General features: G+C 41.4%; 1 protein-coding gene across 5 annotated transcripts in view; it reads right to left on the bottom strand.

The window, feature by feature from the left end:
• The window catches only part of ARHGEF10 (Rho guanine nucleotide exchange factor 10), a 108,094-nt gene extending 93,946 nt beyond the window's left edge, over window positions 1–14,148 (bottom strand). For all 5 annotated transcript variants that reach the window (XM_065730771.1, XM_065730773.1, XM_065730774.1 and 2 more), the window contains exons 1-2: window positions 14,047–14,148; window positions 2,942–3,017 (exon numbers count right to left, since the gene is read on the bottom strand). In XM_065730771.1, the coding sequence (XP_065586843.1) occupies window positions 2,942–2,978 (37 nt within the window). In that variant the 5' untranslated portion in view covers window positions 2,979–3,017; window positions 14,047–14,148. The remainder of the gene's footprint in view (window positions 1–2,941; window positions 3,018–14,046) is intronic.
• Window positions 14,149–17,581: the final 3,433 nt, after the last annotated feature.

Below are 17,581 nucleotides of genomic sequence, written 5' to 3'. Positions count from 1 at the left end.
TCCAAAAAGCTATAAGCAAATATGTTGCATAAGCATAATAAATGAAACAAATAAAGGTTAAATCCCTTTTTTCTTTTTTTCTATGGGATGTAGATTTTTCCTAACAAATAGTGGTAGAGGAAGTTCTATTACTGACCTTAACTGCACTCACATTTCTCATTGGAGAAATTCAGATTATTGCTAAAGAAAAGACATTCTTTAACATAAATTTAATTATATAGCTTTCATATACAGTCTTAAGCCACCCCTTATGCAAAGATGCAGGTTTACCATTATTTTTTCCCTTTTTAAACGTTATGATTGGTAGAAATAATCTTGTGAAAGTAACTTGTTAAACAAAGCAAGCCACCTTGACAAGAATAAAATTTAGATTTAAAGGTGGACATCTTTAAAATAAAAAGTAGTCTATACAGCATGAAAAAAAATAGCAAGTGATTTGATCTGCCATCCCAGTTCAAAATTTTAGAATGGTTGTACAGCAGCTAATAAAATTTTTTAAAGTTGCAGTGAGCCCTGTACTTAGCACACCATGGGAGTGTCATCCCCTGTACAAGCTATGGTAATTCACCCAATTATCCACTGTCTGAAATCATGGTCAGATGTTGTTCTTCATTTCTGAGCAGACACCACCAGCAGACAGTGCATATGCATTCCAAGAAAACATTGACCATTATAAACCAATCCTATACCTCTTCTACCTTTAATTCTGGTATGTGTTTGGCCCTACAGCTCTCTCCAGCTTCCCACCTGCAAAAGGGGTTATGAGAACTACCCAGAAAGTAAATAAAAGTGTATTTTAGTGTAACTGTTAAAATTTGCTGTTTAAAATTCACTGATATTCCCTTTGTAAAAACGCTTTTTAAAAATATATTGGCACTGGCGAAGTCAAAAAACAGTCTAATTCCGGTAATTTCTGTCAAAGCTTTTGAAATGACAAGGAAAGCATACAGAGACACAGAGCAGCATTTTGAGCAGAGTATCAACTAATATCAATAGGCCTCATATATTAAGGAACAACATTAGCATGTGAAGCACGTAGTTCTTCATGCCATTATGAGCTTTGAACGCTGGAATCGTACTGAACTACGTAACCCTGAATTGTTGTCAGAGTACCCCATATGCTGATACACTGCATGAAGTTAGAGCTGCTGCCACAATTGCTGTCTGTCTTCAAACGTTGGCAGCTCCTGCTCAAGTGGAAATATCGATTCCTTACGGATGACTCTTCCTCCACTACACTACATCTCTTTGGAGATGGATTAACTGATAAGACAGTTTCACAGTAACCATTACTAAACAAAACAGAGTTAAACTCAAGAGTACTGGCTGCATGAATCAGGACAAGCACAGGAAAAGCATTATGCCAGCAATAACCTCAGCAACATCACGAGCATAAATAAAACTGTTAACAATGCTGTCCAAAAACTAACCCATTAAAAGCTGATCTCACATCTCTCTGCTTCTCTCACATTCCCTATTTCCTAGGTACTATTAGTAACAGATCTCTGTTTGTGGCCATGTCTAAGCTAGAGAGATACAATTTCATATTTTGTAGAGAAAGCAATTTTGATTTAGGACGATGATTCCTAAATTCCTGACGATTTATAGTTGAACAACAATAAAATAAACCCTCCTTCATAGCTGAAAGTTTTCACACAGTTATGTGAACAGGAAGTAAAATGTCCTCTAAATAATAACATTTATTACTAATACACACATGCTAATACATGCTTTTTAATATATATTGATATATGTATTAATATATATTTATATACACACAAATACATACACAAGACACAAATCAGAAATGTATGGAAAGATGACAGAAAGTCACTTTCTACACAGACTGTACTAGCAACTTTACCAAAATAAGAACAGCTTACTAGGTGCAATGATAGGTCTACCTAATCATGTCTCAACAAATAAATATATTGGGAAGAGCAAGATCAGGGCTAGCATATACGATACTCCTCCTAAGATGTCTCTTAGCATCCAACTGTAAAAAGACAAATCTTTTCAAGATCTAAAACACACAAACACCAAACACTATTATAATAAAGATGCATTTACAGGAAAAAAAATTGGAAACAGTAGCTATAGCCAATATTCTCTTACAGGAAGCAAGAATGGTGAAGACAATGATAAAGTGTCTTTGTAAATCCTATCTATGTGCCACCTAAAACCTGAGCTGTACCAGCAGCCAAGGGGCAACCCAGATGAGCACTTTCTTGAACTGGTTCCATTGCCCAGCACACACAATTATCTTCCATAAATTTCTATGATCTGACCACAGAGACATTTAGCTGTGTATGTTTACCCCTCTGAGTCCCGTGAGGACACATAACGGCTGAGCAGCACGCTGAGGACTTAGAGCTAGAGAACTGCAGCATCAGCAGGTCCTTCAGCTACAGCCCTCAGCAGACACTGCTGTGATTTAATACACCCTGTGTACGAGCAGCATATGCCCTAATAGCTCACTCCTCTCCATCCTCTCAATTCAGACTGCAAGCTTGTCCAGATGTTTGAGACACAGGCCTGAAATATCCTGTCCATGCCACAGATTTTGCTTGTTTGCCCTCCACAGGGCACCACATACAGGAGGGCTTGGGGTCAATGAAATGCAAGACAAAGGTGTGATCATAGGGTCCAAACTAAGCTGCCTTAGAAAATGTACGTATGCAGATTGGGACTGTAAAGAATGTAAAGTTCCCCAGTTTCGTCCTGCCATGCTATCACAACACCAGCAAGTGAGATTCATGAACAAAACAGAGCAGACTGTGAAAGTTCATGTTTCAGTGGGGCACAGTTCAGTATTTCCAGGAGAAAGTTCCACATTCATACCGGGAAAAGTGGGGAAAAAAAAACCTTCAAAATACATTTGAAAATATAACTGCACTGTTACAATGGAAATTCCTTGCAGAACAAAAATTATTTGAGTTACCTTCTGGTGGTGGGGGAGGGAATTCCTCTGTGTCCATTGTAGTGCAGCCACCACGCCTTCAGCTGACTGAAAAACCCTGCAAAAATGAAACGAACATTTTTTTAAATGAATATCATTTCCAGCTATGCAGACACTCCTTTTCAATTTGGCCAAGTTCATAGCTAATAAAATGATGGAAGAGAGGAGATGTGCTTGGCTTCTTGCTTCAGAACACATCTAGTCCAAATTTTTACATAGTTCTCAGTACTTGAGCCAGTAAGTGCAATGACCTCAATAAGCCAGATGAATAAAGTTGAAGTTTTCAAACTATCTGGTACTCTCCTGCTCCCACTGTGACAATTACAAACAGATTATTAAAACATGTTACTGATGTCCGTCCGGTGCATATATTCAGCTTCAAAATCATCCTAAAGGATAATGGGAGAAAAGTCCTACGAAGATCAGAAATTTTGATAATGCTTTTCTCCATTTTGGAATCAGAAATCACTTTTTGAGGGAGAAAGAAAAGACTGTAATCTTAGAATGGTTCAAGCAGAATTTTTAATTCCACTTCTGCAGAGGGCTGAGACACTTGTGAGCATTCCCCATGCACACCATCTCTTTTCTCCAGTGGATGTTTTAGAAAAGATAAACCTACAAAACACTCCCATACTTTGCTCCTGAATACACTCTGAGAGGGAGCATACAAGAAAAAATTTCCTTCCTTCCTCCTAATGATATTTAATAGCAATACTCCAGTGTCATCCAGAAGGGTAAACATGCACACACAGACTAAAAAACATTTTTTCTCTAAGTGTAAAGGTAGCATACAAGGATATAAGCATAAGTTTTTGTCCTGCTCCGGACTCATCTATTGATGTTTATCTCAAGGAGTCAGTGTTCCTTATGGCGAATAGCTCAAGTGTTTTGAAAGTCTCTGTAGCCAAAGTATAGAAAGGTTAAGCTGAAAGACACAGTGAAATTCAGGAATGGTAGAGAAATAATAAGCTAAATGAATTAAAGTATGGAGGCAAAATGAATTGCCATGTACCAAAAAGGTGGCAGTGGATAAAAGAAGCTCTTAAAAACGTGATGCAGCCTTAGAAGGTAATTGAGTCCTAGATGAAAACAGGTAACTTTGGAGCTAGGAAAGGATTCATGCTCATATAAAGCATCTGTCAGTCAGATACAAAATACTTCACTGCATACTTTTACTACTCGAGTCCCTCCAAAAACCTCTCACTACAGGTTTTATCTGCAGAGCTCAAAGGTGTGCCCCAATTACAAATGTCTGGAATGCATTTTGCCGAACCAAAATTGTCAGGCAAAATATGGGAAAAATATGGTTTGAATTTCTTTATTTCTTTATTCTTTTAAAGAATAGCTCATTCCTTAAAACCATCACTGAAGCACATATTTTCTAATCTGAAATGCAGTAAACTGGTAAAGCTCTGGAAGTTAGTCACAGCACCTCTGCAAAATGCATCTTTAGGAAGGCAGTGTAAAAGCCCCCTGCTTTTTTATTTTATTTTTAAACAGGATGTCAGTTTTTAAACACATGTAGAACTTGCTTCAACATTAGTTTTAAAAATACGCTTCCTCCTGACAAGCAATCCTTACAATAAGCATATACAGAACTGTGCTACGTGGAAGCTTCCAACTTGTTTTCTGTTTTGATCTAGCCCAGTGACATGCTTCAAATTACACAGGAATTGTGTAGAGGAAGGACACAGACCCAGTGTTAGAGTCCTGACCACTGACCTGCTTTCTTTGATAGGAACAGCGTGGTAATTCACAAGAAGAAAGATAATCTTTCTTACTTAAGAATGCCATATGAGTTCACTTATACATTGCATTAATTCAACTTCCAAGTTCCACAGATTTTTCTGTGTTTTAGATACTGAGAGAAATGTTCTAGTGGCAAAGACAGCCTGTGCATTGTGAATTTTGGTCATAGTCTTCATAAAGATAAAATATTTCCCATTTTATGTGCCAGATACAACCGTGAAACATTCTCCAACAGCATGATATATAAAAATCTTTTACTCTTCTGTTGAGAGTTAGGGGAGCTAACTGAAATCACAAGGATTTAAATCAAGATTAAGCCAGGCAGTTCAATTCAGCCAGGAGTACACAATTCACTTGGCATTTGTAGCTGTGGTACTTTTTCTCCACTGATTCCAGTAGTCATTATCTCTAAAAGGTATCTCAAACTGTGCAAATATTCAAGTTTATTTAAGGGATAATCACAGAAATCAAATATCAAATGAAGTTGGAAGGGACCACTGAAAATTCTCTCATAGACTCAAGACAGGCATAACTATAAAATTCGATCAGGTTGCTTTTATCTCCTCACAAATTATGAGAACCCCCAAAAGTGGAGATTTTACAACTTGCCCCCATGCCTCACCAAACGTGTCAGGAAGAACTCTTCCATCACATCCAGCTGGAATTACCCTTGCAGCAGCCCGTGATCATTGCCTCTCATTCTCCTCTTGTGCACCTCTGAACAAAGTCTGGCTCCGTCCTCTTTACAACACCTCCTGAGGCAGCAGAGGACTGCAATTCAATTGCCTTAGTCCTCTCTTCCTACAACTACTGCAAATGACACAAAGTAAACTTTTTTTTTTACCAATGTACAAAGGTTTTTCCCTCATTTAAAATCGATTCCTGAAACACACAATTACTGGTAATTAATGACATAAATAACCTCCTTCCAGACTTCACAGCAATCACAGAAACACAGGCATGAAGAACCCATGTTAATCAACCCAAAGGTTAAGACTTCCTACTAGCTTCCAGCTTCCCACCTGACTTAGAGCTCCTTACCTCCTTTCCTTCAGGCACTGGTAAAGAGGTTGCAGCTGGTGCTGTGGACAATGGTGGTGGCCTACTGACTGTCTCCTTGTCATCTTTTTCCCCCAGGTGACCCAACATACAGCAAATACTGGGAATAAAACCAAGGTACACTCAAATTCTTTCACAAAGGCAGGCAACCTTTTTTGGCCAAAGGGCTGACCATCACTTCCACTGTCTGCTTCCTGGTACTCTCACCTAGCCCTCTCCTCTCAAATTGCTTTGAGCTATAGGTAACATTCATATTTAGAGACTGAAAGTAGAACAGGAGTTTTCCAACTTCGCAAGTTCCCAGCTTAATTCTTCATACAGAATGGGTTAGTCACTGAAACAACTGTAGGAGCCCTAACACTTGTATAGGGAAGACCAGTGGTCTGGCATGTAAGACTGAAATTCTGATTCCACAGACAACAGCAATTTTAGCAAAGAAAATAAGAACTTTATACTTGTCCAAAGGCTACAGAAGAAAGCAGTATTCCTCTCTGCGACTCAGCTTCCCTTCCCCCCTACCATGACATTGCAGAGATTATTCCTGATAACCTTTCCTGACTCCAGGACTAGAAGGGCTCTCAGCTGAGGCTGCACACTGATAGTTTCCTCTAACTGTGCAATAAGCAATCAGCTACCAGGACATAAATAACGATCGACATGTGCATTTCTACTTCATCAGAACTAGTTTCTAGAAATCACTACTTACACAACAGTCAGAAGGACCATAGCAAACACCTCCAAAACTATGAGGCAGCTCAGTGGTCAGAGCTAATGACACAGTACCTATCCACTGAACTTGACAGAGATGCATGCTGCCAAGATTTCCAACTATAAAACCTAAGGTAAAGGCTACCTACATTTTCTTCAAGGAATATGTATTACTACTGCAGAGACATTGAGATTCTTCATTCTTAACAGCGCAAAAAGAAGGAGCGAGTGAGCATTTTTAAAATAAAAACCAGAAAAGATGAAACTAGAAGACTGATCTATAGGGACTGTGACTCAAAAAGAAATCATAGTGAAGGCAAGCTGCAAAGTAACTTCTCTGAGAAAGCCTGCAAGTCTAATAATTAAATTAAAACAAAACAACAAAACTGTGAAGACAAAGCTTCTGAATGTCTAAAATACTTATGTGCCCTTGTCAATAGTCAATATAGCTGTGTGATGCCCAACTAAGTCTTGTTCAGTCTTTAACTGCAGAGCTCCTGCTGAGAAATTCTCACTGAAATTTGATGGACAGCCTGTTCTGGGGGCACAAAGCAACAGGAAGAGAAAATAATACAGAAAGAGGAAGGTTAATTTTTGTGTGTATATTTTTCTGCATGTATAAACACAAAGCCTAATTTGTGACTCAGAAACAGTCAAGGGACATTTTCTTACCAGATACAATGCAAACACGGATATATCTGCAGATGCACATTTTTGAGAGCACATACAGAATCCACTTGCCTGATGGCTTCTCCCACCACCATTTCTCACAGGAAGCAGCATCCTGCTCAAAGCCAGAGCGCTGCAGCAAACCCTGAACAAGAACCAATCCACAGGGACGCACTGAGAACACAATTGATTGGTATTCTCTTATTTTTTTTAGAGCACCACTTACAACATTTCTTAACCTAGACTGAATTCCTGCTCAGTACATAATGAGGAAAGGGAAAAAAAGACAGCAAGGATTCCATTTGCAGATTTGTTTGAAAACTCCTCCTTTCTCCTAGGAAAATATTGTTCTTGCACCAAGTCAGAAGCCTGATCATTTCAGATTTATGATCATATCTGTCTTGAACTTGCAGGTGGGGGTGAGCTGCCATGAAGACCTCCCTGCCCCCAGTGTTTCTTTTCTCCATGCTGAACAAGCACAGCTCCCTCAATTGTCCCTCACAGGGCAGCACCACAGCCCACCACCATCGTGGCACCCTTGTGTTCAGCTTGCTCCACTTAATCCATATCTTCCTTGTATTGGGGCAGGGTGAGCTGGGAATACAATGCTGGGTGCGGTATTCTAGGTGCGGTCTGACAAGCACTAAGTGAAGGGGAATCCTTCCCCTTGAAGGAGCTCTTCCTTCCCATGAGCACAACCTTGCACTCGTCCTTGCTGGATTTCCCAAAGCTCCTGACAACCTGTTCCTCCAACCTGCCCACCTCCTGTCGATCTCATCTGCTGCTCTCCGCCCAATTTGCTGTCACAGGCACACTTCAGAAGCAAGGAGTGGTCACCTTTCAAGTCATGTAAAATAGTAAAAAGACCACATTGTACAGCAGATGGCTGGTGCAGTCCTCTTGTTATTAACTTCCAGGCTGGTTACAACACATTTAGCCCACACTAAGCCCAACTGCCTACTCATTTTTTCACTCTGGTAGTACATCAACATAGATCATAATGACACTCTGCGAATGACCTTGCTGAATCCAAACCAAACGTTAACCCAGACATTAACAAACATTAAGAACTGCAGCACTAAGCTGTTTACAGATGGGAAAGCTGAGACCTACAAATATTTATGAAATGAGGGGAAATATGGATTAAAAGTAATCGAAACCATGGAACAGAGCAGGTTCCTGAGTGTGCACTTAGGGAAGTTGACTTTTGCTGAAAAAGCCTCTGCTTCTTCCATCTCTTGTGATGGGAACAGCTTGAATACACACAGGTAAAACAGGAACATCACCCTGGGTTTTGGCTTCCGTCCCTTGGACCAGTTGTACCAAAACAATCACAGGCACCAGAGGAACTACAAGAAATGCCAGGGTCACATACCTCTTAGCCAGGACTGACGCCTTTGTTCTGTGCCATTCAAACTAGAGGATTGTGTTGCTGGACCACGGTCGTGACCTTCTGCATCACACATACAAATAGAAACATGAATACTAGCAGCATTTAAAAAAAAATGCTCCAGTTTTTATTGAACTCAAGTAACTAACATCATCTGGAAAAGCAATCTTGTTTCCAAAATCTTATCTTTCAAGCTTCATTCAAATTACATTCCACCAATATCAAAGACTAAGTATTACATCAGTTTGAAACACCTTAATGAAGGTTTCTAAGTCAGAGAAGACACTCATATGCTGTGTAACACTTCAGTTTGGAAGCAAATTTATGTATAGTTTATATGGGTACATGCTACAATAATACACAGAATTATTATGCAGAGATTTGTTAAATTTTATTCAAAAACGTGCACTTGCTCCAGTACTTCTGATGGCCCTCACACATAGAATACAGTACTTTTGTCACAGAAAAGTGTCCCCTCCTGAAAATTATTTTGATTCCCCCGCAAAACAAGTTCTTATTACACAAGGATCCTGACTTCTTGTCAGAGGACAATAAACAAAGGGGACAGCAGAGGATGTCTTCTATGGATAGAGCTGGTCATTTTTTTACCTAATTCATTCCTCCACTCAAAAACAGAGGACAAACCTGCACTAAATGCAAGCATGCTGGTTTTACAATCACAGGTTGTCATTCAAGATAGTGATGACAAATTGTATCAGGAGATGTATCAGAAGCTCTTTTCAATGACTCAAGTGAAATGATACACTAAACTGAAGATTCAGTTCCCACTGCTTTACTGCAAAACCAGCCCTGACAGAGCCACTCTATCTAAAAAATTCCAGTTCTTTGGTTACTAACTGTCCTCACAAAAGTAGCAGCCATTACTTTTGTTGTTACTACTCATCCCTGGAAAAAAAAATACAAACAAACCATTACAGATAATTAATCATATCCGCCCACTAAAAAGTGCTCAGGTAAAGAATTGTTTTCTACCTCATGACTCAAGTTATTAAGAATATAAATACAGACTCTTATTCCTGTGTTTCTAAAACAACTATCTGGAGTAAAATATGGAAGTACATTTTAACCATAAATTAAAGTCATAATGCATGCCTTAGGAAAATTAACATAACTTCAATTTCTTTGGATCTTATAACAGCAAAACAATACTGAAATAGATAATAAATTCAGAAATGCAGCTATTAAAACACCCATTAGACTAGGGAAAAAGCATAGAAATTGCATACACACAGAATAGCTCTCATTTTCAAAAATATAAGAATAAATAAATTGGAAGGAAGTCTTCCATGTAAGTTCTGTGCTTACTTCTAACATCAATGGTATTCCTCTGATTAGAAAATTATTAATTAGGTCTCTTCTCTGGTTTCTATCATTCTACTTCGTAAAAGAGTTTTAAGACTCAAAATAGACAATCCACGACTTTTAACAACACAGAATATCATGTATAAAATTCTAAGGGAACTCTGAGTATCAGACACACAGAATGCTTTAAGCCCAAGATTCACTTTGGCCCTAGCAGGAGACTTACGTATTTGCTCTCTACTTTTTAATAACTTATGATCTCATCCCACAGATAAGGAAATAATGTTTATCCACTTGAAACTGTATACTTCTTATGTATATTTAATGAGATGATCACAAGAAAAAGCTCTGCAATCTTAGAAGATGCTCACATTTTCCCAACTTTCTGACTAGAAACAATATTCATATTATTTTTGCAATCATTTTGAAAGTATTTCTAAAAAGCAGACTAGAGAACAGAAATGAGAGTGAACATTTGACCTTGATCTTGGATCCTAATAGCCTGGATTCATGGTACAGTCCCAAGTAACAAGTGCTGTACAGTACAGTAAGTCACCGAAACAGACATTCCCCAAGATAATGCCCCTATTCACCACTGTGTAAGTAGAACAATTTATTTTGCTCTGGTTAACTGCTTCACCCACACATTTGACATTAAGCTTCAGGCTTCCTGACTGAGCAGCTAACGTGTAGGACATGAATCAATGTTGTCCAGTTATGCATCACTTCCCACAGTCTTGCTGATTCGAGCAATTCAGAATAAAAACATGAATCCAGTTTTTGATTGAAAAAAAAAAAAACAACACAGGTTTGCAAAAATATCTTTCAAATTTTGCTTAGCACGACTTATCACTGTTCCCCTTGAAAGCAACTAGTACTTTCACATGTCCGTGCTCCCAAAATCAACTTCAGTATTTTGGTGAAAGTCAGAAATATGGCTATAAAAAAAACATCCTAGAGATTTAAATCTCAGAGGAAGCTCATAATGTAGCAGTTTCCTTCCATGGACTCACAAGATTCTGCTCTCTTCAAAACTACACATGCACACAGTGACATTACTGAGAAAGATGTGGTAACAGACAAAAAATTAAATCACAGTTTCATACAAGATCATGGTATGAATCTGGCTTTGTCCCACTAACATCCATCCATTCTCATCACAAGGAGCACCTCTCCCCTCACAGCACACCTGCAGCCTCCCCCCGTAATTCCCAGGCTTGGTTATGAGCTCCAACAGAATAGTAGGTCAGTGGGGTTACAGCTCTCCTGAATTTCTCCACTCTTAAAGGTACTTTTAGAGTCAAAACACAACTTTTCAGTATTAGTTTTCCGCTAACAGAGAGATTTTATTCAAGAATGAACAAGGGTGGAAAAATATCCATAGTGAGTTCCTACCATAACAGAAGGAGGTGTTGGACGAGAGAAAGATGCCTCACTCCCACTCTGTAGAATACATACAAAATGAAAGAGTAATTCCTAACACTGTCAGCGAAGCCTCGCTCCTTGCCCCCCCTACAACAAACAAAACATTCAAAATGTAAGATGTACTCAACAGTTACATACAAAGCATTTCAGTGATGGCTATAACTCCAAATTAACTATCTATAAGGGACAATTGCAGCAACATACATTCTACAAGAAGCACCCAAGCATAGTATGGAAACGCAGCTGCAGACTTAAAAGCCACCAAGAAGATGAACTTATTAAGACAGTTTCAAAACTGCCTTCCAAATTAGAGGCCATAAGGCAATTTCCCCACGATATCCCTTATACATCTCTAAACTAAAACTTATACAGCTCTAAACTAAAACTGTAAAATGGACAAACCTGATGAAAAGAGAAGTCAGAAACAATTAGAAGTCACCTGACAGAACCAGAATGAAAACAACTATCCCATATGCAGAAGGAAAACTGAGTATTGCACCCCGCTACTTTCTCAATCGCCCACAAAACTGAGGGAAGTGTGGTATTAAAAATGCATGAAGAATAAAACAACTGTAGCTCTGTACAGCGTATACATTTTAATGTGAAATATCAAATCAAAAATACCTCTTCCCCTCCCCCACAGATTTCCTGGCTTGTTCAGAAGCAGACTGAAGTTTACGAATCTTTATAACAGTCTAAAAATAATTTCTACTTTATATAGAAGCAATTAAAATACTTCCTGTTATACAAATGAGTAATGTACTATTCCCAGTTGCACTAAATTCCATTAACAATTATGAAGTTTGACAATAGTTTTTTTTAAGGTTTAGATAACCTTGTTGTCCCCCTTCAAATGTCTATAAACTACACAAGGACCACTGAACAACTCCAAACCAACGGACGGAGTCCTCTGATGATGGTCCTTCTTCATAAAGATATTTATTAGTGCTGACACTAAAGTACCTTCAAGCAGGAAAAAAACATAAAAACAATAAAAAATGGAAAATCTTTAGTTAAGCTAAGCTACAGAACTATTACATTTAAGGCAACATTCGAGGTTTTACTGAAATTTCAAGAAGGATCAACTATGTTTTATAGTACTCTGGTCTGAGAAAGGATCACCACAGCTTCTGCAGGCAGAACCATGCCCTCACTGCAGAGCAACAGCAGTTCCTGGCCAGAAGGGGGCACGAAGACAGGCATCTCTTCGCAGGGGAGAGAGTGATTCCCGAGCTGTGGTGCACTAACCACTCACTGACTTGTCCAATCCAACTGCCCGCGACCCGCACAGCTCCTGTCAGTGTCACAATGACAACCACTGTATAGCACAGTGACTGCTCTCCTTGGCAGGTGATGAACAGGGACTGCTGGACAGCACGTTCACAGTCATAGAATTGTTTGAGTTGGAAGGGACCGTTAAGGTTCATCTAGTCCAACCCCCCCCTGCAAGGGACAGGGATACCTGCAGCTGTATCAGGTTCCTCACATCCCCATCCAGCCTGACCTTGAGTGTCTTCAGGGACAGGGCATCCGTCACCTCTCTGGGCAACTTGTTTGTCCTTCACTACCCTTATCATAGAAAAGCTTTTTCTTATATTCAGTATAAACACAGTCTCCAGCACCAGCCTGCTTCCACAGTCCCTTCTCCCCCACATCCACCTGTGGGTGTCAGCCACAGAAGTCCCACACAGTGCCTGCCCCACCACAAGATCACTCTCCACATCACATCCTGTGTTTCATGCACAGGTAAATCGAGCTGTCCCCAGTTTGCCCTGAAATTTCACTGCAGAGCCTTCAGAAATATCCAATTTCAAGATGGTGTCTAAAGATCTACTCTTTGTAGCCAGATAAACACATGTAACTGGTTCATGGGCTGCTGAGCCAGGGGGGTGGAAGGAAAAAGACAAGGTGGATTAAACAAAGCAAGTCAGACAGATTATCAAGATCAGAGCGCCCAGGTGACGGTAGCAGAGGAAAGCCTGCAGCCTGACCTCCCACAGCAGGCTGAAAGCACAGCCCCAAATTCCAGCGATAAACCTTATGCCTTCTCAGCACCAACAAAAAAACTTACCTCTTGGCTCATGCAGAAAAATTACATATGCGCTTTACTATGACAGTGAAGTTTTGCAACAGCTCACAAATATATATGTATATATTTTATCTTGCAATTAAGTGTTAAGTTCGTACCCGCCACCACGAGAGCCATGGCTCTGGGTCGAGCAAACACCAAAATTAAAGGCCAGAATGTAAGGTAGATAAAAATCTTCTTGGTCAAAGTGACAAGCACCACCGGACGTGCTTTAACCCAACCCTTTGCAACAGCTCCTCACTAGCTGTCCCCGCAGGCAGAGCCCACCAGGCTAACGAGTGATTTTCCTTCTGAAATAACCACACGCTCTGGGGTCCCCACCACCAACTGCACAGCTGCTCCAACTCTCAGTCGCTAACAAACGAAAGACAATTTTAACACTTCCTTCGGAAAAAAATGAAATAAAAAAGGAAGGAGCCGTTGCTACAGCACCCAGGTACATTCCCTTGTCTGGAGAAAGGCGAAGCAAACGCAAACCCTAATTACGAAGTCGGAGCTGCACACGCAGGCTTTGTGTTTCAAGCAGCGCTGCGGGGAGGTGAGGCGGCCGGGGACCGCACGAGCAGAGCCCGCACTCAAAGCGCGCAGCAGAAACTTCAGGAACGCGCACGCCGCGTTCAGCAGAGCCCGTTCCCCCGAGCCGTGCGGAGCGGTCCCGTTACCCCCGGGACTCACCGGCTCACAGCAACCCCGCGCAGCCCCGGCCAAACCATCCACGTCCTCAGCCGAGGGCGGTGGCCGCCGCCCAGAGTCCCGAGGCCGGCGGGGCCCTCCCCGCTCCGCTCCTCCCTCCTGGCCGGGCCGAAGCTCCGCCCGCTTTGCTCCACGCGGCCCGGACCGCGTACTCACCGCCGGGTCGGGCCGGGCCGGGCCGGGCCGAGCTGCCGAAACCTGGCAGAGCTAACGCTCACCACTCACCTCCCCCCCAGCCCCAGCCCGCCGCGCCCCGCCCGCTGCCGGGCCTTTTGCGGCAAGGCCCGCCGCCATTGGGGCGGCGCGCAGCCCCGCGGACGCGCGGTTGGCGCAGCGGAACGCCGCTCGCGGCGGGGCGGGCACGGCCGCTCCATCACCCGCGGCACTGCGCGGGGCCCGGCCAGTCGGGTGAGGGCACCTGCGGCCGGGACGGAAAAGTTGGGCACGTGCGGAATAGATATTAACTGTTTTAGAATTTATCTGTTTTTTAATCGCAGCCTCGTGCTCGGGAATAGCCCATCCCATGGTAGCTGTTGTAGAACTTTATCACATTTATCCCTGCAAATGAAGCCCTCTGCTAGATTACAAAATCGAACTTGTTTCGGCACAGTGAAATAAAGGTTTCTCAACATGAAAACAAGTCACAGCCCCCTCTTGTAAAAAAAAAATTACACATTTACGATTATTTCAAGAACATACTCTACAGTATACCCACATACGCATGTTACACCTTGATGAAAAATATTCTTAAATACATTGTAATTCTCCAATTCCTGACACAGAATCACAGAAACGCTTGAGTTGGAAGGGACCCTTAAAGGCCAGCAAGTCCAACCGCCCTGCAACGAACAGGGACAGTGACAGCCAGCTCAGGTGCTCACAGCCCCACCCAGTCCGGCATTGGGTGTCTCCAGGGCGAGTGCATCCACCACTTCTTTGGCAACCTGTTCCAGTGCCTCTCTACCTTAGTTGTAAAAACCTGATTCCTTATATCCAATCTAAATCTCCCCTCTTTTAGTTTGAGATCATTTAGTTTTGAGATCAAGGGGTGATAGACCCCCTTGTTCTATCACAACAGACCCTTCCAAAGAGTCTGTCCCCTTCTTTCTTACATCCTCCCCCTTTAGATATTGAAAGGCCGCTATCACATCCTGCTGGACCATCCTCCAGTCTGAACAGCCCCAGCTCTCTCACCTTGTAGAAGAGGCATTCCATCCCTTGGAGCATTTTTGTGTCCCTCCTCTGGATGCACTCCAACAGGTCCACGTCTCTCCTGTACTTTGGACTCAACACCTAGACGGAGGACTCCAGGTGAGGCCTCATCAGTGCAGAGCAGAGGGGCAGGGTCACCTCCCTTGACCTGCTGGCCACGCTTCTTTTGGTGCAGCCCAGATACAGTTGGCTTTGTGGGCTGGAGGGCACATTGCTGGCTCACATCCAGCTTCCCATCCACCAGTACCACCAGGTCCTTTTCAGCAGCCCAAAAACTACTTGGTTGGTTAATTGGTGCAACTATTTAATATTGGTCAATACCATTTAAAATCTGTAGAGTACTTTTAAATATGAAAAATGTAAAACTAAATGTTCTTCAAAGGTCCATGCATCAGCCAGTGATGATATTAACCTATTCAAGTGTATTCATGCTGCAGCCAGTAATGAAATATGCCCAAGCACAGTAAGTGTATTATCATTATGTGAAAACTCTGAGATATTTCTACCATTTCTGGTTGAAAATGATGGTATTTCAAAATAAATTTGACCATTCTACCACCTTATTTTTCTACATTTTTCATTTCTCTATAGCCTAACAGTAGGTACATGCAAAAATACCCCGTGTCTTTGTGTGAGATCACATGAATTGAATTCCACATGAAACATTTAAAAGCATTACTTTCAAAAATATTGCAGGTCTTTTAGAAAGTTATTTCTTTTCAGTGCAGTTGGTTACAAAGAGAATGTAAAGCATCTTTCACTGGCTGTGAAGGGTTTATGTGGGAAAGAAAATGAAGAGAAAAAATTGGGTGACATGGGAAGGTTAAGGCCAGAACTACCACTATGGTATTCAGTTCAGTTTCCAGTACAGTCAGATGATTACAGCTGACTGTAATATTTCTGTAAATTTTTAAAACATGTTGTATTTCACTCATATCCAGATATTGTTTCAAGAGCTGAAATGGCAGGAAATCTGCCTTCAGCAAACCCGTTCAATGATGAAAAGTATTATCTATAAGCAGTACCCTCTTATGGCGGGAGAAGGATTTCAATACGCTGCTCTGATTGCAGTAGAAAATTGCTGGGGAAACCTTGTTGGATAAATCTAACAGTAATAGATCACGTTATGATACAGCAAGGTACTACATTCCAAAATATCTTCCACTCCTAGCATTTTCCTACAGCAATGTCCTAATAGCAGCTATCATCTAATCATTCCAATGAAATCATTATTAGCCGTAACTAACTGTCAATAACTACAGTACACCTATGGCTGCTGCCAAAGTTAATAGGATCTCTTACCATGAGATGTTTAAATCAGTTTTACAGGTGAAAGATGTACAATGAGACCTCACCACCATTTTCTTACTCTCATTCTCTCATTACTCCTTACAGGAGTTCCAGCAAAAGTCTCTTTCATCTCTAAGCAGCCAAAGGACATGCATCTACTGCAGCACATGTGCTGGGCACATAACCAAACATAATGATGAGACATGATACATACAGGCAAAAAGAGGGAACGGCCTCAAGTTGTGCCAGGGAAGATTCAGGCTGGACATTAGGAAATACTGCTTTTTTAAAATAGTGGTCAGGTGGTGGAGTAGGCTGCCCAGGGAGGTGGTGGAACCACTGACCCTGGAGGTGTTTGAGGAACATTTAGATGTTGTGCTGAGGGACGTGATTTAATGAGACCTGCTGGTGAGAGGTGGATCGTTGGACAGATTATCTTGTAGGTCTTTTCCAACCTTGGTGATTCTATGAATGCTCACAGGGGACAGACAGGACTGATGCAACTTTTAGGATAACACTTGCCTCATTTTCACTCATAAGGGTTAGAGTAGTGCTGCAGAGTGCAGCTGCTTTTACCCATGTAGAAACAGCCACTGATGAGTCAGAACATGGGAATAGCTCAGCTGTCAGCAAAACAAAGACCCCGGGCTCCTGCAGTCACTGTTTGGAAAAGAGCAGTTTCCCGTTATGCATTCCAGTATACGATTGCTTCGAGAACCAAACATATCTGCAGAAACCTTTTTCCTCCTTCAGTCTTTTTGTTCGACAAAACTGCTGGCTGAGGAACACAAAGTCCAGAGGAGAACAGCAAGAACAAAGAGAGGTATTGCAAATGAATCCTGTTAACAACAAAAAAAAGGGTTAGGTTTAGTACAGATAGAGCAAAAGAGATGCATTGTATACCTTTTAAATATGTAAAGGTGTTGTATAGAAGTTAACAAACTCTTGGGTAGTGCTGTGTGCCAGAAGTTGGACTCATTAATCCTCATGGGTCCTTGCCTACTTGGGATATTCT

Source organism: Cyrtonyx montezumae, unplaced genomic scaffold (genome assembly GCF_038088225.1).
Source record: "Cyrtonyx montezumae isolate F1298 unplaced genomic scaffold, pur_monq_1.0 scaffold_13, whole genome shotgun sequence".
Taxonomy (NCBI): domain Eukaryota; kingdom Metazoa; phylum Chordata; class Aves; order Galliformes; family Odontophoridae; genus Cyrtonyx; species Cyrtonyx montezumae.
The sequence above is the reverse complement of the archived record's forward strand: the minus strand, read 5'-3'. Positions and strand labels throughout refer to the sequence as shown.